This window comes from Pseudophryne corroboree, chromosome 4, assembly GCF_028390025.1.
Source record: "Pseudophryne corroboree isolate aPseCor3 chromosome 4, aPseCor3.hap2, whole genome shotgun sequence".
NCBI lineage: Eukaryota > Metazoa > Chordata > Amphibia > Anura > Myobatrachidae > Pseudophryne > Pseudophryne corroboree.
Genome location: NC_086447.1, coordinates 945,287,191 through 945,305,446, shown reverse-complemented (window position 1 = coordinate 945,305,446; position 18,256 = coordinate 945,287,191). Strand labels below are relative to the sequence as shown.

The 18,256-nt window shown below is 52.5% G+C and overlaps 1 protein-coding gene across 2 annotated transcripts in view; it reads left to right on the top strand.

The window, feature by feature from the left end:
- Nucleotides 1-18,256, top strand: part of RAB3GAP2 (RAB3 GTPase activating non-catalytic protein subunit 2) — a 546,281-nt gene that overhangs the window by 457,365 nt on the left and 70,660 nt on the right. For both annotated transcript variants that reach the window (XM_063919133.1, XM_063919131.1), the window contains 2 exons: nucleotides 5,871-5,941; nucleotides 6,228-6,263. In XM_063919133.1, the coding sequence (XP_063775203.1) occupies nucleotides 5,871-5,941; nucleotides 6,228-6,263 (107 nt within the window). The remainder of the gene's footprint in view (nucleotides 1-5,870; nucleotides 5,942-6,227; nucleotides 6,264-18,256) is intronic.

Genomic DNA, 18,256 nt, shown 5'->3' with positions numbered 1-18,256 from the left:
GCCTCTCCCCCAGTGCCGAGACATTATACTCCTTGTTCTGCGCTACAGGCCTCTCCTCCAGTGCCGAGACATTATACTCCTTGTTCTGCGCTACAGGCCTCTCCTCCAGTGCCGAGACATTATACTCCTTGTTCTGCACTACAGGTCTCTCCTCCAGTGCCGAGACATTATACTCCTTGTTCTGCACTACAGGTCTCTCCTCCAGTGCCGAGACATTATACTCCTTGTTCTGCACTACAGGTCTCTCCCCCAGTGCCGAGACATTATACTCCTTCTTCTGCACTACAGGTCTCTCCTCCAGTGCCGAGACCTTATACTCCTTCTTCTGCACTACAGGTCTCTCCTCCAGTGCCGAGACCTTATACTCCTTGTTCTGCACTACAGGTCTCTCCCCCAGTGCCGAGACATTATACTCCTTGTTCTGCACTACAGGTCTCTCCTCCAGTGCCGAGACATTATACTCCGTGTTCTGCGCTACAGGTCTCACCTCCAGTGCCGAGACATTATACTCCTTGTTCTGCGCTACAGGTCTCTCCTCCAGTGCCGAGACATTATACTCCTTGTTCCGCACTACAGGTCTCTCCTCCAGTGCCGAGACATTCCTCCAGTGCCGAGACATTATACTCCTTGTTCTGCACTACATGTCTCTCCCCCAGTGCCGAGACGTTATACTCCTTGTTCTGCACTACAGGTCTCTCCCCCAGTGCCGAGACATTATACTCCTTGTTCTGCACTACAGGTCTCTCCTCCAGTGCCGAGACATTATACTCCTTGTTCTGCACTACAGGTCTCTCCCCCAGTGCCGAGACGTTATACTCCTTGTTCTGCACTACAGGTCTCTCCCCCAGTGCCGAGACATTATACTCCTTGTTCTGCACTACAGGTCTCTCCTCCAGTGCCGAGACATTATACTCCGTGTTCTGCACTACAGGTCTCTCCTCCAGTGCCGAGACATTATACTCCGTGTTCTGCACTACAGGTCTCTCCTCCAGTGCCGAGACATTATACTCCTTGTTCTGCACTACAGGCCTCTCCTCCAGTGCCGAGACATTATACTCCTTGTTCTGCGCTACAGGTCTCTCCTCCAGTGCCGAGACATTATACTCCTTGTTCTGCGCTACAGGTCTCTCCTCCAGTGCCGAGACATTATACTCCTTGTTCTACACTACAGGCCTCTCCTCCAGTGCCGAGACATTATACTCCTTGTTCTACACTACAGGCCTCTCCTCCAGTGCCGAGACATTATACTCCTTGTTCTGCACTACAGGTCTCTCCTCCAGTGCCGAGACATTATACTCCGTGTTCTGCACTACAGGTCTCTCCTCCAGTGCCGAGACATTATACTCCTTTATCTGCACTACATGTCTCTCCTCCAGTGCCGAGACATTATACTCCTTGTTCCGCACTACAGGCCTCTCCTCCAGTGCCGAGACATTATACTCCTTGTTCTGCACTACAGGTCTCTCCTCCAGTGCCGAGACATTATACTCCTTGTTCTACACTACAGGCCTCTCCTCCAGTGCCGAGACATTATACTCCTTGTTCTGCACTACAGGTCTCTCCTCCAGTGCCGAGACATTATACTCCGTGTTCTGCACTACAGGTCTCTCCTCCAGCGCCGAGACATTATACTCCTTTGTCTGCACTACATGTCTCTCCTCCAGCGCCGAGACATTATACTCCTTGTTCTGCACTACAGGTCTCTCCTCCAGCGCCGAGACATTATACTCCTTGTTCTGCACTACAGGTCTCTCCTCCAGTGCCGAGACATTATACTCCTTGTTCTGCTCTACAGGTCTCTCCTCCAGTGCCGAGACATTATACTCCTTGTTCTGCACTACAGGCCTCTCCTCCAGTGCCGAGACATTATACTCCTTGTTCTGCACTACAGGCCTCTCCTCCAGTGCCGAGACATTATACTCCTTGTTCTGCGCTACAGGTCTCTCCTCCAGTGCTGAGACATTATACTCCTTGTTCTGCGCTACAGGTCTCTCCTCCAGTGCCGAGACATTATACTCCTTGTTCTGTACTACAGGTCTCTCCTCCAGTGCCGAGACATTATACTCCTTGTTCTGCACTACAGGTCTCTCCTCCAGTGCCGAGACATTATACTCCTTGTTCCGCACTACAGGTCTCTCCTCCAGTGCCGAGACATTCCTCCAGTGCCGAGACATTATACTCCTTGTTCTGCACTACAGGTCTCTCCCCCAGTGCCGAGACGTTATACTCCTTGTTCTGCACTACAGGTCTCTCCCCCAGTGCCGAGACATTATACTCCTTGTTCTGCACTACAGGTCTCTCCTCCAGTGCCGAGACATTATACTCCGTGTTCTGCACTACAGGTCTCTCCTCCAGTGCCGAGACATTATACTCCGTGTTCTGCACTACAGGTCTCTCCTCCAGTGCCGAGACATTATACTCCTTGTTCTGCACTACAGGCCTCTCCTCCAGTGCCGAGACATTATACTCCTTGTTCTGCGCTACAGGTCTCTCCTCCAGTGCTGAGACATTATACTCCTTGTTCTGCGCTACAGGCCTCTCCTCCAGTGCCGAGACATTATACTCCTTGTTCTGCACTACAGGTCTCTCCTCCAGTGCCGAGACATTATACTCCTTGTTCTGCACTACAGGCCTCTCCTCCAGTGCCGTTCTGCACTACAGGCCTCTCCTCCAGTGCAGAGACATTATACTCCTTGTTCTGCACTACAGGTCTCTCCTCCAGTGCCGAGACATTATACTCCTTGTTCTGCACTACAGGTCTCTCCTCCAGTGCCGAGACATTATACTCCTTGTTCTGCACTACAGGTCTCTCCTCCAGCGCCGAGACATTATACTCCTTGTTCTGCACTACAGGTCTCTCCTCCAGCGCCGAGACATTATACTCCTTGTTCTGCACTACAGGTCTCTCCTCCAGTGCCGAGACATTATACTCCTTGTTCTGCACTACAGGTCTCTCCTCCAGTGCCGAGACATTATACTCCTTGTTCTGCACTACAGGCCTCTCCTCGAGTGCCGAGACATTATACTCCTTGTTCTGCACTACAGGCCTCTCCTCCAGTGCCGAGACATTACACTGCTTGTTCTGCACTACAGGCCTCTCTTCCAGTGCCGAGACATTATACTCCTTGTTCTGCACTACAGGTCTCTCCTCCAGTGCCGAGACATTATACTCCTTGTTCTGCACTACAGGCCTCTCCTCAAGTGCCGAGACATTATACTCCTTGTTCTGCACTACAGGCCTCTCCTCCAGTGCCGAGACATTATAAGCTGTAAGCTTATAAGATTGTAAACTCTCACAAGCAGGGCCCTCGTCTCATGTAGCACAGATCTAGAGACATATGGCAGATGTAACACCATCTGAGGCTCAGCGTGGCTGGGAATCAGGGACACTAACACACACACTGCAGAACACACACTGAGGAACACACTACAATACACACTGAGGAACACACACACTGAGGAACACACTACAACACACACTGCAGAACACACACTGAGGAACACACTACAACACACACACTGAGGAACACACTACAACACACAAACTGCAGAACAAACACTGAGGAACACACTACAATACACACTGAGGAACACACACACTGAGGAACACACTACAACACACACTGCAGAACACACACTGAGGAACACACTACAATACACACTGAGGAACACACACACTGAGGAACACACTACAACACACACTGCAGAACACACACTGAGGAACACACTGAGGAACACACTACAACACACAAACTGCAGAACAAACACTGAGGAACACACTACAACACACACACTGAGGAACACACTACAACACACAAACTGCAGAACAAACACTGAGGAACACACACTGAGGAACATATTACAACACACACACTCTGCAGAACACACTGAGGAACACACTACAGCATGCACACGGCAGAACACACACTGAGGAACACATTACAGCACACACACTGAGGAACACACCACAACACACGCACTCTGCAGAACACACTACAGCGCACACACTGCAGAACTCACACTGAAGAACACAGTACAACACACACACACACACACTCTGCAGAACACGCACTGAAGAACACAGTACAACACACACTGCGGAACACACTACAGCACACACGCTGCATAACTCACAATGAGGAACACACTACAACACACACACACTGCAGAACACACACTGAAGAACACAGTACAACACACCGAGGAACACACTAGAGCACACACGCTGCAGAACTCACACTGAGGAACACACTACAACACACACACTGCAGAACTCACAATGAGGAACACACTAGAGCACACACGCTGCAGAACTCACACTGAGGAACACACTACAGCACACACGCTGCAGAACTCACAATGAGGAACACACTACAACACACACACACTGCAGAACTCACAATGAGGAACACACTACAACACACGCTGCAGAACTCACAATGAGGAACACACTACAACACACACACACTGCAGAACTCACAATGAGGAACACACTACAACACACGCTGCAGAACTCACAATGAGGAACACACTACAACACACACACACTGCAGAACTCACAATGAGGAACACACTACAACACACACACACTGCAGAACTCACAATGAGGAACACACTACAACACACGCTGCAGAACTCACAATGAGGAAACACTACAACACACACACACTGCAGAACTCACAATGAGGAACACAGTACAACACACCGAGGAACACACTAGAGCACACACGCTGCAGAACACACTACAACACACACGCTGCAGAACACACACTGAGGAACACACTACAACACGCACACTGCAGAACACACACTGAGGAACACACTACAGCACACACACGCACTGCAGAACACACACTTGAATTGAGCTTCTAAGTAGTTGTTCTCTCATTGGGATGACTGATTTTGGCCTTTTACACTTGGATCAGTTGTCGACCACTGACATGGAAAGGTGTATTTATTGCGTTTTGAAGCTCTATTCCTGCGGTCTGTAAGCGTGGCTGCCCACGTGTGTATGTTCCTGCTGTCTGTAAGTGTGGCTGCCCACGGGTATATGTTCCTGCTGTCTTTAAGAATGGCTGCACACGTGTGTATGTTCCTGCTGTCTGTAAGCGTGGCTGCCCACGGGTATATGTTCCTGCTGTCTTTAAGAATGGCTGCACACGTGTGTATGTTCCTGCTGTCTGTAAGCGTGGCTGCCCACGTGTGTATGTACCTGCTGTCTGTAAGCGTGGCTGCCCACGTGTGTATGTACCTGCTGTCTGTAAGCGTGGCTGCCCACGTGTATATGTTCCTGCTGTCTGTAAGCGTGGCTGCCCACGTGTATATGTTCCTGCGGTCTGTTAGAATGGCTGCCCACGTGTATATGTTATTGCTGTCTGTAAGCGTGGCTGCCCATGTGTATATGTTCCTGCTGTCTGTAAGCGTGGCTGCCCACGTGTATATGTTCCTGCTGTCTGTAAGCGTGGCTGCCCACGTGTATATGTTCCTGCTGTCTGTTAGAATGGCTGCCCACATGTATATGTTCCTGCTGTCTGTAAGCGTGGCTGCCCACGTGTATATGTTCCTGCGGTCTGTAAGCGTGGCTGCCCACGTGTATATGTTCCTGCTGTCTGTTAGAATGGCTGCCCACATGTATATGTTCCTGCTGTCTGTAAGCGTGGCTGCCCACGTGTGTATGTTCCTGCTGTCTGTAAGCGTGGCTGCCCACGTGTGTATGTTCCTGCGGTCTGTTAGAATGGCTGCCCACGTGTATATGTTATTGCTGTCTGTAAGCGTGGCTGCCCACGTGTGTATGTTCCTGCGGTCTGTAAGCGTGGCTGCCCACGTGTATATGTTCCTGTAACACAATGCTTTTCATTCTTGTTTTCTAGGGCTGTCTCTGATGATGTGGAACACGTTTATTATAAAGCGCTTTTCCTCGGCTGCGTATCTCATGGATAAGGTGACTGTGCTCAGTATTCCTCATACCATGCTCATAGTAATGCAGCAGATTGCTGTAGGTAATTAACAGGTGACAGTACACAATTATCCAGATTGTGTACTACAAGTCTATAACCATGGCAGCTGCTGTGTAAGACCACCCATCAATGTGAGGCAGTGCAGACTAATATGTCTCTGAAAATGTGGAATACTATGAGTATAACCTCATTTGTCCCCCTTAGGGATGTACTGTACATTGTTTGTCTCCTAATATGCTATAAAGTGTATAAACTGTGTTTCCCCCTCAGGTTGGGAAAGCCCCGAAGGATCGGCTGTGTAGAAGGGTATGTACAGTGTAGGGTCGGCTGTGTAGAGGGGTATGTACGGTGTAGGGTCGGCTGTGTAGAGGGGTATGTACGGTGTAGGGTCGGCTGTGTAGAAGGGTATGTACAGTGTAGGGTCGGCTGTGTAGAGGGGTATGTACGGTGCAGGGTCGGCTGTGTAGAGGGGTATGTACGGTGTAGGGTCGGCTGTGTAGAGGGGTGTGTACGGTGTAGGGTCGGCTGTGTAGAGGGGTGTGTACGGTGTAGAGGGGTATGTACAGTGTAGGAGCGGCTGTGTAGAAGGGTATGTACAGTGTAGAGGGGTATGTACGGTGTAGGGTTGGCTGTGTAGAAGGGTATGTACGGTGTAGGGTCGGCTGTGTAGCAGGGTATGTACAGTGTAGGAGCGGCTGTGTAGAGGGGTATGTACAGTGTAGGGTCGGCTGTGTAGAAGGGTATGTACGGTGTAGGGTCAGCTGTGTAGAAGGGTATGTACAGTGTAGGGGCGGCTGTGTAGAAGGGTGTGTACAGTGTAGGGTCGGCTGTGTAGAAGGGTATGTACAGTGTAGGGGCGGCTGTGTAGAGAGGTATGTACGGTGTAGGGTCGGCTGTGTAGAAGGATATGTACGGTTTAGGGTCGGCTGTGTAGAGGGGTATGTACGGTGTAGGGTCGGCTGTGTAGAAGGGTATGTACGGTGTAGGGTCGGCTGTGTAGAAGGGTATGTACGGTGTAGGAGCGGCTGTGTAGAAGGGTATGTACAGTGTAGGGTCGGCTGTGTAGAAGGGTATGTACGGTGTAGGGTCGGCTGTGTAGAAGGGTGTGTACAGCGTAGGAGCGGCTGTGTAGAAGGGTGTGTACAGTGTAGGGTCAGCTGTGTAGAGGGGTATGTACAGTGTAGGGTCGGCTGTGTAGAAGGGTATGTACAGTGTAGGGTCAGCTGTATCAAAGGGTATGTATGGTGTAGGAGCGGCTGTGTAGAAGGGTATGTACAGTGTAGGGTCGGCTGTGTAGAAGGGTATGTACAGTGTAGGGTCGGCTGTGTAGAAGGGTATGTACGGTGTAGGGTCGGCTGTGTAGAAGGGTGTGTACAGTGTAGGAGCGGCTGTGTAGAAGGGTATGTACAGCGTAGTATCGGCTGTGTAGAAGGGTATGTACAGTGTAGGGTCGGCTGTGTAGAGGGGTATGTACAGTGTAGGGTCGGCTCTGTAGAAGGGTATGTACAATGTAGGGTCGGCTGTGTAGAAGGGTATGTACGGTCTAGGGTCGGCTGTGTAGAAGGGTATGTACAGTGTAGGGTTGGCTGTGTAGAAGGGTATGTACAGTGTAGGGTCGGCTGTGTAGAAGGGTATGTACAGTGTAGGAGCGGCTGTGTAGAAGGGTATGTATGGTCTAGGGTCGGCTGTGTAGAAGGGTATGTACGGTGTAGGAGCGGCTGTGTAGAGGGGTATGTACGGTGTAGGGTCGGCTGTGTAGAGGGGTATGTACGGTGTAGGAGCGGCTGTGTAGAAGGGTATGTACGGTGTAGGAGTGGCTGTGTAGAGGGGTATGTACGGTGTAGGGTCGGCTGTGTAGAAGGGTATGTACGGTGTAGGGTCGGCTGTGTAGAAGGGTATGTACGGTGTACGAGCGGCTGTGTAGAAGGGTATGTACAGTGTAGGAGCGGCTGTGTAGAAGGGTATGTACAGTGTAGGAGCAGCTGTGTAGAAGGGTATGTACGGTGTAAGAGCGGCTGTGTAGAAGGGTATGTACAGTGTAGGGTCGGCTGTGTAGAAGGGTATGTACAGTGTAGGAGCGGCTGTGTAGAGGGGTATGTACAGTGTAGGGTCGACTGTGTAGAAGGGTATGTACGGTGTAGGAGCGGCTGTGTAGAGGGGTATGTACGGTGTAGGAGCGGCTGTGTAGAAGGGTATGTACGGTCGGCTGTGTAGAAGGGTGTGTACAGTGTAGGAGCGGCTGTGTATAAGGGTATGTACAGCGTAGTATCGCCTGTGTAGAAGGGTATGTACAGTGTAGGGTCGGCTGTGTAGAGGGGTATGTACAGTGTAGGGTCGGCTCTGTAGAAGGGTATGTACAATGTAGGGTCGGCTGTGTAGAAGGGTATGTACGGTCTAGGGTCGGCTGTGTAGAAGGGTATGTACAGTGTAGGGTCGGCTGTGTAGAAGGGTATGTACAGTGTAGGGTCGGCTGTGTAGAAGGGTATGTACAGTGTAGGAGCGGCTGTGTAGAAGGGTATGTACAGTCTAGGGTCGGCTGTGTAGAAGGGTATGTACGGTGTAGGAGCGGCTGTGTAGAGGGGTATGTACGGTGTAGGGTCGGCTGTGTAGAAGGGTATGTACGGTGTAGGGTCGGCTGTGTAGAGGGGTATGTACGGTGTAGGAGCGGCTGTGTAGAAGGGTATGTACGGTGTAGGAGCGGCTGTGTAGAGGGGTATGTACGGTGTAGGGTCGGCTGTGTAGAAGGGCATGTACGGTGTAGGGTCGGCTGTGTAGAAGGGTATGTACGGTGTAGGAGCAGCTGTGTAGAGGGGTATGTGGGTATGTACGGTGTAGGGTCGGCTGTGTAGAAGGGCATGTACGGTGTAGGGTCGGCTGTGTAGAAGGGCATGTACAGTGTAGGGTCGGCTGTGTAGAAGGGTATGTACAGTGTAGGAGCGGCTGTGTAGAGGGGTATGTACAGTGTAGGGTCGACTGTGTAGAAGGGTATGTACGGTGTAGGAGCGGCTGTGTAGAGGGGTATGTACGGTGTAGGAGCGGCTGTGTAGAAGGGTATGTACGGTCGGCTGTGTAGAAGGGTGTGTACAGTGTAGGAGCGGCTGTGTAGAAGGGTATGTACAGCGTAGTATCGCCTGTGTAGAAGGGTATGTACAGTGTAGGGTCGGCTGTGTAGAGGGGTATGTACAGTGTAGGGTCGGTTCTGTAGAAGGGTATGTACAATGTAGGGTCGGCTGTGTAGAAGGGTATGTACGGTCTAGGGTCGGCTGTGTAGAAGGGTATGTACAGTGTAGGGTCGGCTGTGTAGAAGGGTATGTACGGTGCAGGGTCGGCTGTGTAGAAGGGTGTGTACAGTGTAGGAGCGGCTGTGTAGAAGGGTATGTACAGCGTAGTATCGGCTGTGTAGAAGGGTATGTACAGTGTAGGGTCGGCTGTGTAGAGGGGTATGTACGGTGTAGGGTCGGCTGTGTAGAGGGGTATGTACGGTGTAGGAGCGGCTGTGTAGAAGGGTATGTACGGTGTAGGGTCGGCTGTGTAGAAGGGTATGTACGGTGTAGGGTCGGCTGTGTAGAAGGGTATGTACGGTGTAGGAGCGGCTGTGTAGAAGGGTGTGTACAGTGTAGGAGCGGCTGTGTAGAAGGGTATGTACAGTGTAGGAGCGGCTGTGTAGAAGGGTATGTACAGTGTAGGAGCAGCTGTGTAGAAGGGTATGTACGGTGTAAGAGCGGCTGTGTAGAAGGGTATGTACAGTGTAGGGTCGGCTGTGTAGAAGGGTATGTACAGTGTAGGAGCGGCTGTGTAGAGGGGTATGTACAGTGTAGGGTCGACTGTGTAGAAGGGTATGTACGGTGTAGGAGCGGCTGTGTAGAGGGGTATGTACGGTGTAGGAGCGGCTGTGTAGAAGGGTATGTACGGTCGGCTGTGTAGAAGGGTGTGTACAGTGTAGGAGCGGCTGTGTAGAAGGGTATGTACAGCGTAGTATCGCCTGTGTAGAAGGGTATGTACAGTGTAGGGTCGGCTGTGTAGAGGGGTATGTACAGTGTAGGGTCGGCTCTGTAGAAGGGTATGTACAATGTAGGGTCGGCTGTGTAGAAGGGTATGTACAGTGTAGGGTCGGCTGTGTAGAAGGGTATGTACGGTGCAGGGTCGGCTGTGTAGAAGGGTGTGTACAGTGTAGGAGCGGCTGTGTAGAAGGGTATGTACAGCGTAGTATCGGCTGTGTAGAAGGGTATGTACAGTGTAGGGTCGGCTGTGTAGAGGGGTATGTACGGTGTAGGGTCGGCTGTGTAGAAGGGTATGTACGGTGTAGGAGCGGCTGTGTAGAAGGGTATGTACGGTCGGCTGTGTAGAAGGGTATGTACGGTGTAGGGTCGGCTGTGTAGAAGGGTATGTACGGTGTAGGAGCGGCTGTGTAGAAGGGTATGTACAGTGTAGGAGTGGCTGTGTAGAAGGGTATGTACGGTGTAGGAGTGGCTGTGTAGAAGGGTATGTACGGTGTAGGGTCGGCTGTGTAGAAGGGTATGTACGGTGTAGGAGCGGCTGTGTAGAAGGGTATGTACAGTGTAGGGTCGGCTGTGTAGAAGGGTATGTACGGTGTAGGGTCGGCTGTGTAGAAGGGTGTGTACGGTGTAGGAGCGGCTGTGTAGAAGGGTATGTACAGTGTAGGGTCGGCTGTGTAGAAAGGTATGTATGGTGTAGGGTCGGCTGTGTAGAAGGGTATGTACGGTGTAGGAGCGGCTGTGTAGAGGGGTATGTACGGTGTAGGGTCGGCTGTGTAGAAGGGCATGTACGGTGTAGGGTCGGCTGTGTAGAAGGGTATGTACGGTGTAGGAGCAGCTGTGTAGAGGGGTATGTGGGTATGTACGGTGTAGGGTCGGCTGTGTAGAAGGGTATGTACAGTGTAGGGTCGGCTGTGTAGAAGGGTGTGTACAGTGTAGGGTCGGCTGTGTAGAAGGGTATGTACGGTGTAGGAGCGGCGGTGTAGAAGGGTATGTACGGTGTAGGAGCGGCTGTGTAGAGGGGTATGTACAGCATAGGAGCGGCTGTGTAGAAGGGTATGTACAGCGTAGGATCGGCTGTGTAGAAGGGTATGTACAGTGTAGGAGCGGCTGTGTAGAAGGGTATGTACGGTGTAGGGTCGGCTGTGTAGAAGGGTATGTACAGTGTAGGGTCGGCTGTGTAGAGGGGTATGTACGGTGTAGGGTCGGCTGTGTAGAAGGGTATGTACGGTGTAGGAGCCGCGGTGTGAAGGGTATGTACGGTGTAGGAGCGGCTGTGTAGAGGGGTATGTACAGCATAGGAGCGGCTGTGTAGAAGGGTATGTACAGCGTAGGATCGGCTGTGTAGAAGGGTATGTACAGTGTAGGAGCGGCTGTGTAGAAGGGTGTGTACAGTGTAGGGTCGGCTGTGTAGAAAGGTATGTATGGTGTAGGGTCGGCTGTGTATAAGGGTATGTACGGTGTAGGAGCGGCTGTGTAGAGGGGTATGTACGGTGTAGGGTCGGCTGTGTAGAAGGGCATGTACGGTGTACGGTCGGCTGTGTAGAAGGGTATGTACGGTGTAGGAGCAGCTGTGTAGAGGGGTATGTGGGTATGTACGGTGTAGGGTCGGCTGTGTAGAAGGGCATGTACGGTGTAGGGTCGGCTGTGTAGAAGGGTGTGTACAGTGTAGGGTCGGCTGTGTAGAAGGGTATGTACGGTGTAGGAGCGGCGGTGTAGAAGGGTATGTACGGTGTAGGAGCGGCTGTGTAGAGGGGTATGTACAGCATAGGAGCGGCTGTGTAGAAGGGTATGTACAGCGTAGGATCGGCTGTGTAGAAGGGTATGTACAGTGTAGAAGCGGCTGTGTAGAAGGGTATGTACGGTCTAGGGTCGGCTGTGTAGAAGGGTATGTACGGTGTAGGAGCGGCTGTGTAGAGGGGTATGTACGGTGTAGGAGTGGCTGTGTAGAGGGGTATGTACGGTGTAGGGTCGGCTGTGTAGAAGGGTATGTACGGTGTAGGAGCGGCGGTGTAGAAGGGTATGTACGGTGTAGGAGCGGCTGTGTAGAGGGGTATGTACAGCATAGGAGCGGCTGTGTAGAAGGGTATGTACAGCGTAGGATCGGCTGTGTAGAAGGGTATGTACAGTGTAGGAGCGGCTGTGTAGAAGGGTATGTACGGTCTAGGGTCGGCTGTGTAGAAGGGTATGTACGGTGTAGGAGCGGCTGTGTAGAGGGGTATGTACGGTGTAGGAGTGGCTGTGTAGAGGGGTATGTACGGTGTAGGAGTGGCTGTGTAGAGGGGTATGTACGGTGTAGGAGTGGCTGTGTAGAGGGGTATGTACGGTGTAGGGTCGGCTGTGTAGAAGGGTATGTACGGTGTAGGGTCGGCTGTGTAGAAGGGTATGTACGGTGTAGGAGCGGCTGTGTAGAAGGGTATGTACAGTGTAGGAGCGGCTGTGTAGAGGGGTATGTACAGTGTAGGGTCGACTGTGTAGAAGGGTATGTACGGTGTAGGAGCGGCTGTGTAGAGGGGTATGTACGGTGTAGGAGCGGCTGTGTAGAAGGGTATGTACGGTCGGCTGTGTAGAAGGGTATGTACGGTGTAGGAGCGGCTTTGTAGAGGGGTATGTACGGTGTAGGGTCGGCTGTGTAGAAGGGCATGTACGGTGTAGGGTCGGCTGTGTAGAAGGGTATGTACAGTGTAGGAGCGGCTGTGTAGAGGGGTATGTACAGTGTAGGGTCGACTGTGTAGAAGGGTATGTACGGTGTAGGAGCGGCTGTGTAGAGGGGTATGTACGGTGTAGGAGCGGCTGTGTAGAAGGGTATGTACGGTCGGCTGTGTAGAAGGGTATGTACGGTGTAGGAGCGGCTTTGTAGAGGGGTATGTACGGTGTAGGGTCGGCTGTGTAGAAGGGCATGTACGGTGTAGGGTCGGCTGTGTAGAAGGGTATGTACGGTGTAGGGTCGGCTGTGTAGAAGGGTATGTACAGTGTAGGGTCGGCTGTGTAGAAGGGTGTGTACAGTGTAGGGTCAGCTGTGTAGAGGGGTATGTACAGTGTAGGGTCGGCTGTGTAGAAGGGTATGTACGGTGTAGGGTCGGCTGTGTAGAAGGGTATGTACGGTGTAGGAGCGGCGGTGTAGAAGGGTATGTACGGTGTAGGAGCGGCTGTGTAGAGGGGTATGTACAGCATAGGAGCGGCTGTGTAGAAGGGTATGTACAGCGTAGGATCGGCTGTGTAGAAGGGTATGTACAGTGTAGGAGCGGCTGTGTAGAAGGGTGTGTACAGTGTAGGGTCAGCTGTGTAGAGGGGTATGTACAGTGTAGGGTCGGCTGTGTAGAAAGGTATGTATGGTGTAGGGTCGGCTGTGTAGAAGGGTATGTACGGTGTAGGAGCGGCTGTGTAGAGGGGTATGTACGGTGTAGGGTCGGCTGTGTAGAAGGGCATGTACGGTGTAGGGTCGGCTGTGTAGAAGGGTATGTACGGTGTAGGAGCAGCTGTGTAGAAGGGTATGTACGGTGTAGGGTCGGCTGTGTAGAAGGGTATGTACGGTGTAGGAGCGGCTGTGTAGAAGGGTATGTACGGTGTAGGGTCGGCTGTGTAGAAGGGTATGTACGGTGTAGGGTCGGCTGTGTAGAAGGGTGTGTACGGTGTAGGAGCGGCTGTGTAGAAGGGTATGTACGGTGTAGGGTCAGCTGTGTAGAGGGGTATGTACAGTGTAGGGTCGGCTGTGTAGAAAGGTATGTATGGTGTAGGGTCGGCTGTGTAGAAGGGTATGTACGGTGTAGGGTCGGCTGTGTAGAAGGGTATGTACGGTGTAGGGTCGGCTGTGTAGAAGGGTGTGTACGGTGTAGGAGCGGCTGTGTAGAAGGGTATGTACGGTGTAGGGTCAGCTGTGTAGAGGGGTATGTACAGTGTAGGGTCGGCTGTGTAGAAAGGTATGTATGGTGTAGGGTCGGCTGTGTAGAAGGGTATGTACGGTGTAGGAGCGGCTGTGTAGAGGGGTATGTACGGTGTAGGGTCGGCTGTGTAGAAGGGCATGTACGGTGTAGGGTCGGCTGTGTAGAAGGGTATGTACGGTGTAGGAGCAGCTGTGTAGAGGGGTATGTGGGTATGTACGGTGTAGGGTCGGCTGTGTAGAAGGGCATGTACGGTGTAGGGTCGGCTGTGTAGAAGGGTATGTACAGTGTAGGGTCGGCTGTGTAGAAGGGTGTGTACAGTGTAGGGTCGGCTGTGTAGAAGGGTATGTACGGTGTAGGAGCGGCGGTGTAGAAGGGTATGTACGGTGTAGGAGCGGCTGTGTAGAGGGGTATGTACAGCATAGGAGCGGCTGTGTAGAAGGGTATGTACAGCGTAGGATCGGCTGTGTAGAAGGGTATGTACAGTGTAGGAGCGGCTGTGTAGAAGGGTATGTACGGTGTAGGGTCGGCTGTGTAGAAGGGTATGTACGGTGTAGGGTCGGCTGTGTAGAAGGGTATGTACAGTGTAGGGTCGGCTGTGTAGAGGGGTATGTACGGTGTAGGGTCGGCTGTGTAGAAGGGTATGTACGGTGTAGGAGCCGCGGTGTAGAAGGGTATGTACGGTGTAGGAGCGGCTGTGTAGAAGGGTGTGTACAGTGTAGGGTCGGCTGTGTAGAAGGGTATGTACGGTGTAGGAGCGGCGGTGTAGAAGGGTATGTACAGTGTAGGGTCGGCTGTGTAGAAGGGTGTGTACAGTGTAGGGTCGGCTGTGTAGAAGGGTATGTACGGTGTAGGAGCGGCGGTGTAGAAGGGTATGTACGGTGTAGGAGCGGCTGTGTAGAGGGGTATGTACAGCATAGGAGCGGCTGTGTAGAAGGGTATGTACAGCGTAGGATCGGCTGTGTAGAAGGGTATGTACAGTGTAGGAGCGGCTGTGTAGAAGGGTATGTACGGTGTAGGGTCGGCTGTGTAGAGGGGTATGTACGGTGTAGGGTCGGCTGTGTAGAAGGGTATGTACGGTGTAGGAGCGGCGGTGTAGAAGGGTATGTACGGTGTAGGAGCGGCTGTGTAGAGGGGTATGTACAGCATAGGAGCGGCTGTGTAGAAGGGTATGTACAGCGTAGGATCGGCTGTGTAGAAGGGTATGTACAGTGTAGGAGCGGCTGTGTAGAAGGGTATGTACGGTCTAGGGTCGGCTGTGTAGAAGGGTATGTACGGTGTAGGAGCGGCTGTGTAGAGGGGTATGTACGGTGTAGGAGTGGCTGTGTAGAGGGGTATGTACGGTGTAGGGTCGGCTGTGTAGAAGGGTATGTACGGTGTAGGGTCGGCTGTGTAGAAGGGTATGTACGGTGTAGGAGCGGCTGTGTAGAAGGGTATGTACAGTGTAGGAGCGGCTGTGTAGAAGGGTATGTACAGTGTAGGAGCGGCTGTGTAGAAGGGTATGTACAGCGTAGTATCGGCTGTGTAGAAGGGTATGTACAGTGTAGGGTCGGCTCTGTAGAAGGGTATGTGCAATGTAGGGTCGGCTGTGTAGAAGGGTATGTACGGTCTAGGGTCGGCTGTGTAGAAGGGTATGTACGGTGTAGGAGCGGCTTTGTAGAGGGGTATGTACGGTGTAGGGTCGGCTGTGTAGAAGGGCATGTACGGTGTAGGGTCGGCTGTGTAGAAGGGTATGTACGGTGTAGGAGCAGCTGTGTAGAGGGGTATGTGGGTATGTACGGTGTAGGGTCGGCTGTGTAGAAGGGCATGTACGGTGTAGGGTCGGCTGTGTAGAAGGGTATGTACGGTGTAGGGTCGGCTGTGTAGAAGGGTGTGTACAGTGTAGGGTCGGCTGTGTAGAAGGGTATGTACGGTGTAGGAGCGGCGGTGTAGAAGGGTATGTACGGTGTAGGAGCGGCTGTGTAGAAGGGTATGTACGGTGTAGGGTCGGCTGTGTAGAAGGGTATGTACGGTGTAGGGTCGGCTGTGTAGAAGGGTATGTACAGCGTAGGAGCGGCTGTGTAGAAGGGTGTGTACAGTGTAGGGTCAGCTGTGTAGAGGGGTATGTACAGTGTAGGGTCGGCTGTGTAGAAGGGTATGTACGGTGTAGGGTCGGCTGTGTAGAAGGGTATGTACGGTGTAGGAGCGGCGGTGTAGAAGGGTATGTACGGTGTAGGAGCGGCTGTGTAGAGGGGTATGTACAGCATAGGAGCGGCTGTGTAGAAGGGTATGTACAGCGTAGGATCGGCTGTGTAGAAGGGTATGTACAGTGTAGGAGCGGCTGTGTAGAAGGGTGTGTACAGTGTAGGGTCAGCTGTGTAGAGGGGTATGTACAGTGTAGGGTCGGCTGTGTAGAAAGGTATGTATGGTGTAGGGTCGGCTGTGTAGAAGGGTATGTACGGTGTAGGAGCGGCTGTGTAGAGGGGTATGTACGGTGTAGGGTCGGCTGTGTAGAAGGGCATGTACGGTGTAGGGTCGGCTGTGTAGAAGGGTATGTACGGTGTAGGAGCAGCTGTGTAGAAGGGTATGTACGGTGTAGGGTCGGCTGTGTAGAAGGGTATGTACGGTGTAGGAGCGGCTGTGTAGAAGGGTATGTACGGTGTAGGGTCGGCTGTGTAGAAGGGTATGTACGGTGTAGGGTCGGCTGTGTAGAAGGGTGTGTACGGTGTAGGAGCGGCTGTGTAGAAGGGTATGTACGGTGTAGGGTCAGCTGTGTAGAGGGGTATGTACAGTGTAGGGTCGGCTGTGTAGAAAGGTATGTATGGTGTAGGGTCGGCTGTGTAGAAGGGTATGTACGGTGTAGGGTCGGCTGTGTAGAAGGGTATGTACGGTGTAGGGTCGGCTGTGTAGAAGGGTGTGTACGGTGTAGGAGCGGCTGTGTAGAAGGGTATGTACGGTGTAGGGTCAGCTGTGTAGAGGGGTATGTACAGTGTAGGGTCGGCTGTGTAGAAAGGTATGTATGGTGTAGGGTCGGCTGTGTAGAAGGGTATGTACGGTGTAGGAGCGGCTGTGTAGAGGGGTATGTACGGTGTAGGGTCGGCTGTGTAGAAGGGCATGTACGGTGTAGGGTCGGCTGTGTAGAAGGGTATGTACGGTGTAGGAGCAGCTGTGTAGAGGGGTATGTGGGTATGTACGGTGTAGGGTCGGCTGTGTAGAAGGGCATGTACGGTGTAGGGTCGGCTGTGTAGAAGGGTATGTACAGTGTAGGGTCGGCTGTGTAGAAGGGTGTGTACAGTGTAGGGTCGGCTGTGTAGAAGGGTATGTACGGTGTAGGAGCGGCGGTGTAGAAGGGTATGTACGGTGTAGGAGCGGCTGTGTAGAGGGGTATGTACAGCATAGGAGCGGCTGTGTAGAAGGGTATGTACAGCGTAGGATCGGCTGTGTAGAAGGGTATGTACAGTGTAGGAGCGGCTGTGTAGAAGGGTATGTACGGTGTAGGGTCGGCTGTGTAGAAGGGTATGTACGGTGTAGGGTCGGCTGTGTAGAAGGGTATGTACAGTGTAGGGTCGGCTGTGTAGAGGGGTATGTACGGTGTAGGGTCGGCTGTGTAGAAGGGTATGTACGGTGTAGGAGCCGCGGTGTAGAAGGGTATGTACGGTGTAGGAGCGGCTGTGTAGAGGGGTATGTACAGCATAGGAGCGGCTGTGTAGAAGGGTATGTACAGCGTAGGATCGGCTGTGTAGAAGGGTATGTACAGTGTAGGAGCGGCTGTGTAGAAGGGTGTGTACAGTGTAGGGTCAGCTGTGTAGAGGGGTATGTACAGTGTAGGGTCGGCTGTGTAGAAAGGTATGTATGGTGTAGGGTCGGCTGTGTAGAAGGGTATGTACGGTGTAGGAGCGGCTGTGTAGAGGGGTATGTACGGTGTAGGGTCGGCTGTGTAGAAGGGCATGTACGGTGTACGGTCGGCTGTGTAGAAGGGTATGTACGGTGTAGGAGCAGCTGTGTAGAGGGGTATGTGGGTATGTACGGTGTAGGGTCGGCTGTGTAGAAGGGCATGTACGGTGTAGGGTCGGCTGTGTAGAAGGGTATGTACAGTGTAGGGTCGGCTGTGTAGAAGGGTGTGTACAGTGTAGGGTCGGCTGTGTAGAAGGGTATGTACGGTGTAGGAGCGGCGGTGTAGAAGGGTATGTACGGTGTAGGAGCGGCTGTGTAGAGGGGTATGTACAGCATAGGAGCGGCTGTGTAGAAGGGTATGTACAGCGTAGGATCGGCTGTGTAGAAGGGTATGTACAGTGTAGAAGCGGCTGTGTAGAAGGGTATGTACGGTCTAGGGTCGGCTGTGTAGAAGGGTATGTACGGTGTAGGAGCGGCTGTGTAGAGGGGTATGTACGGTGTAGGAGTGGCTGTGTAGAGGGGTATGTACGGTGTAGGGTCGGCTGTGTAG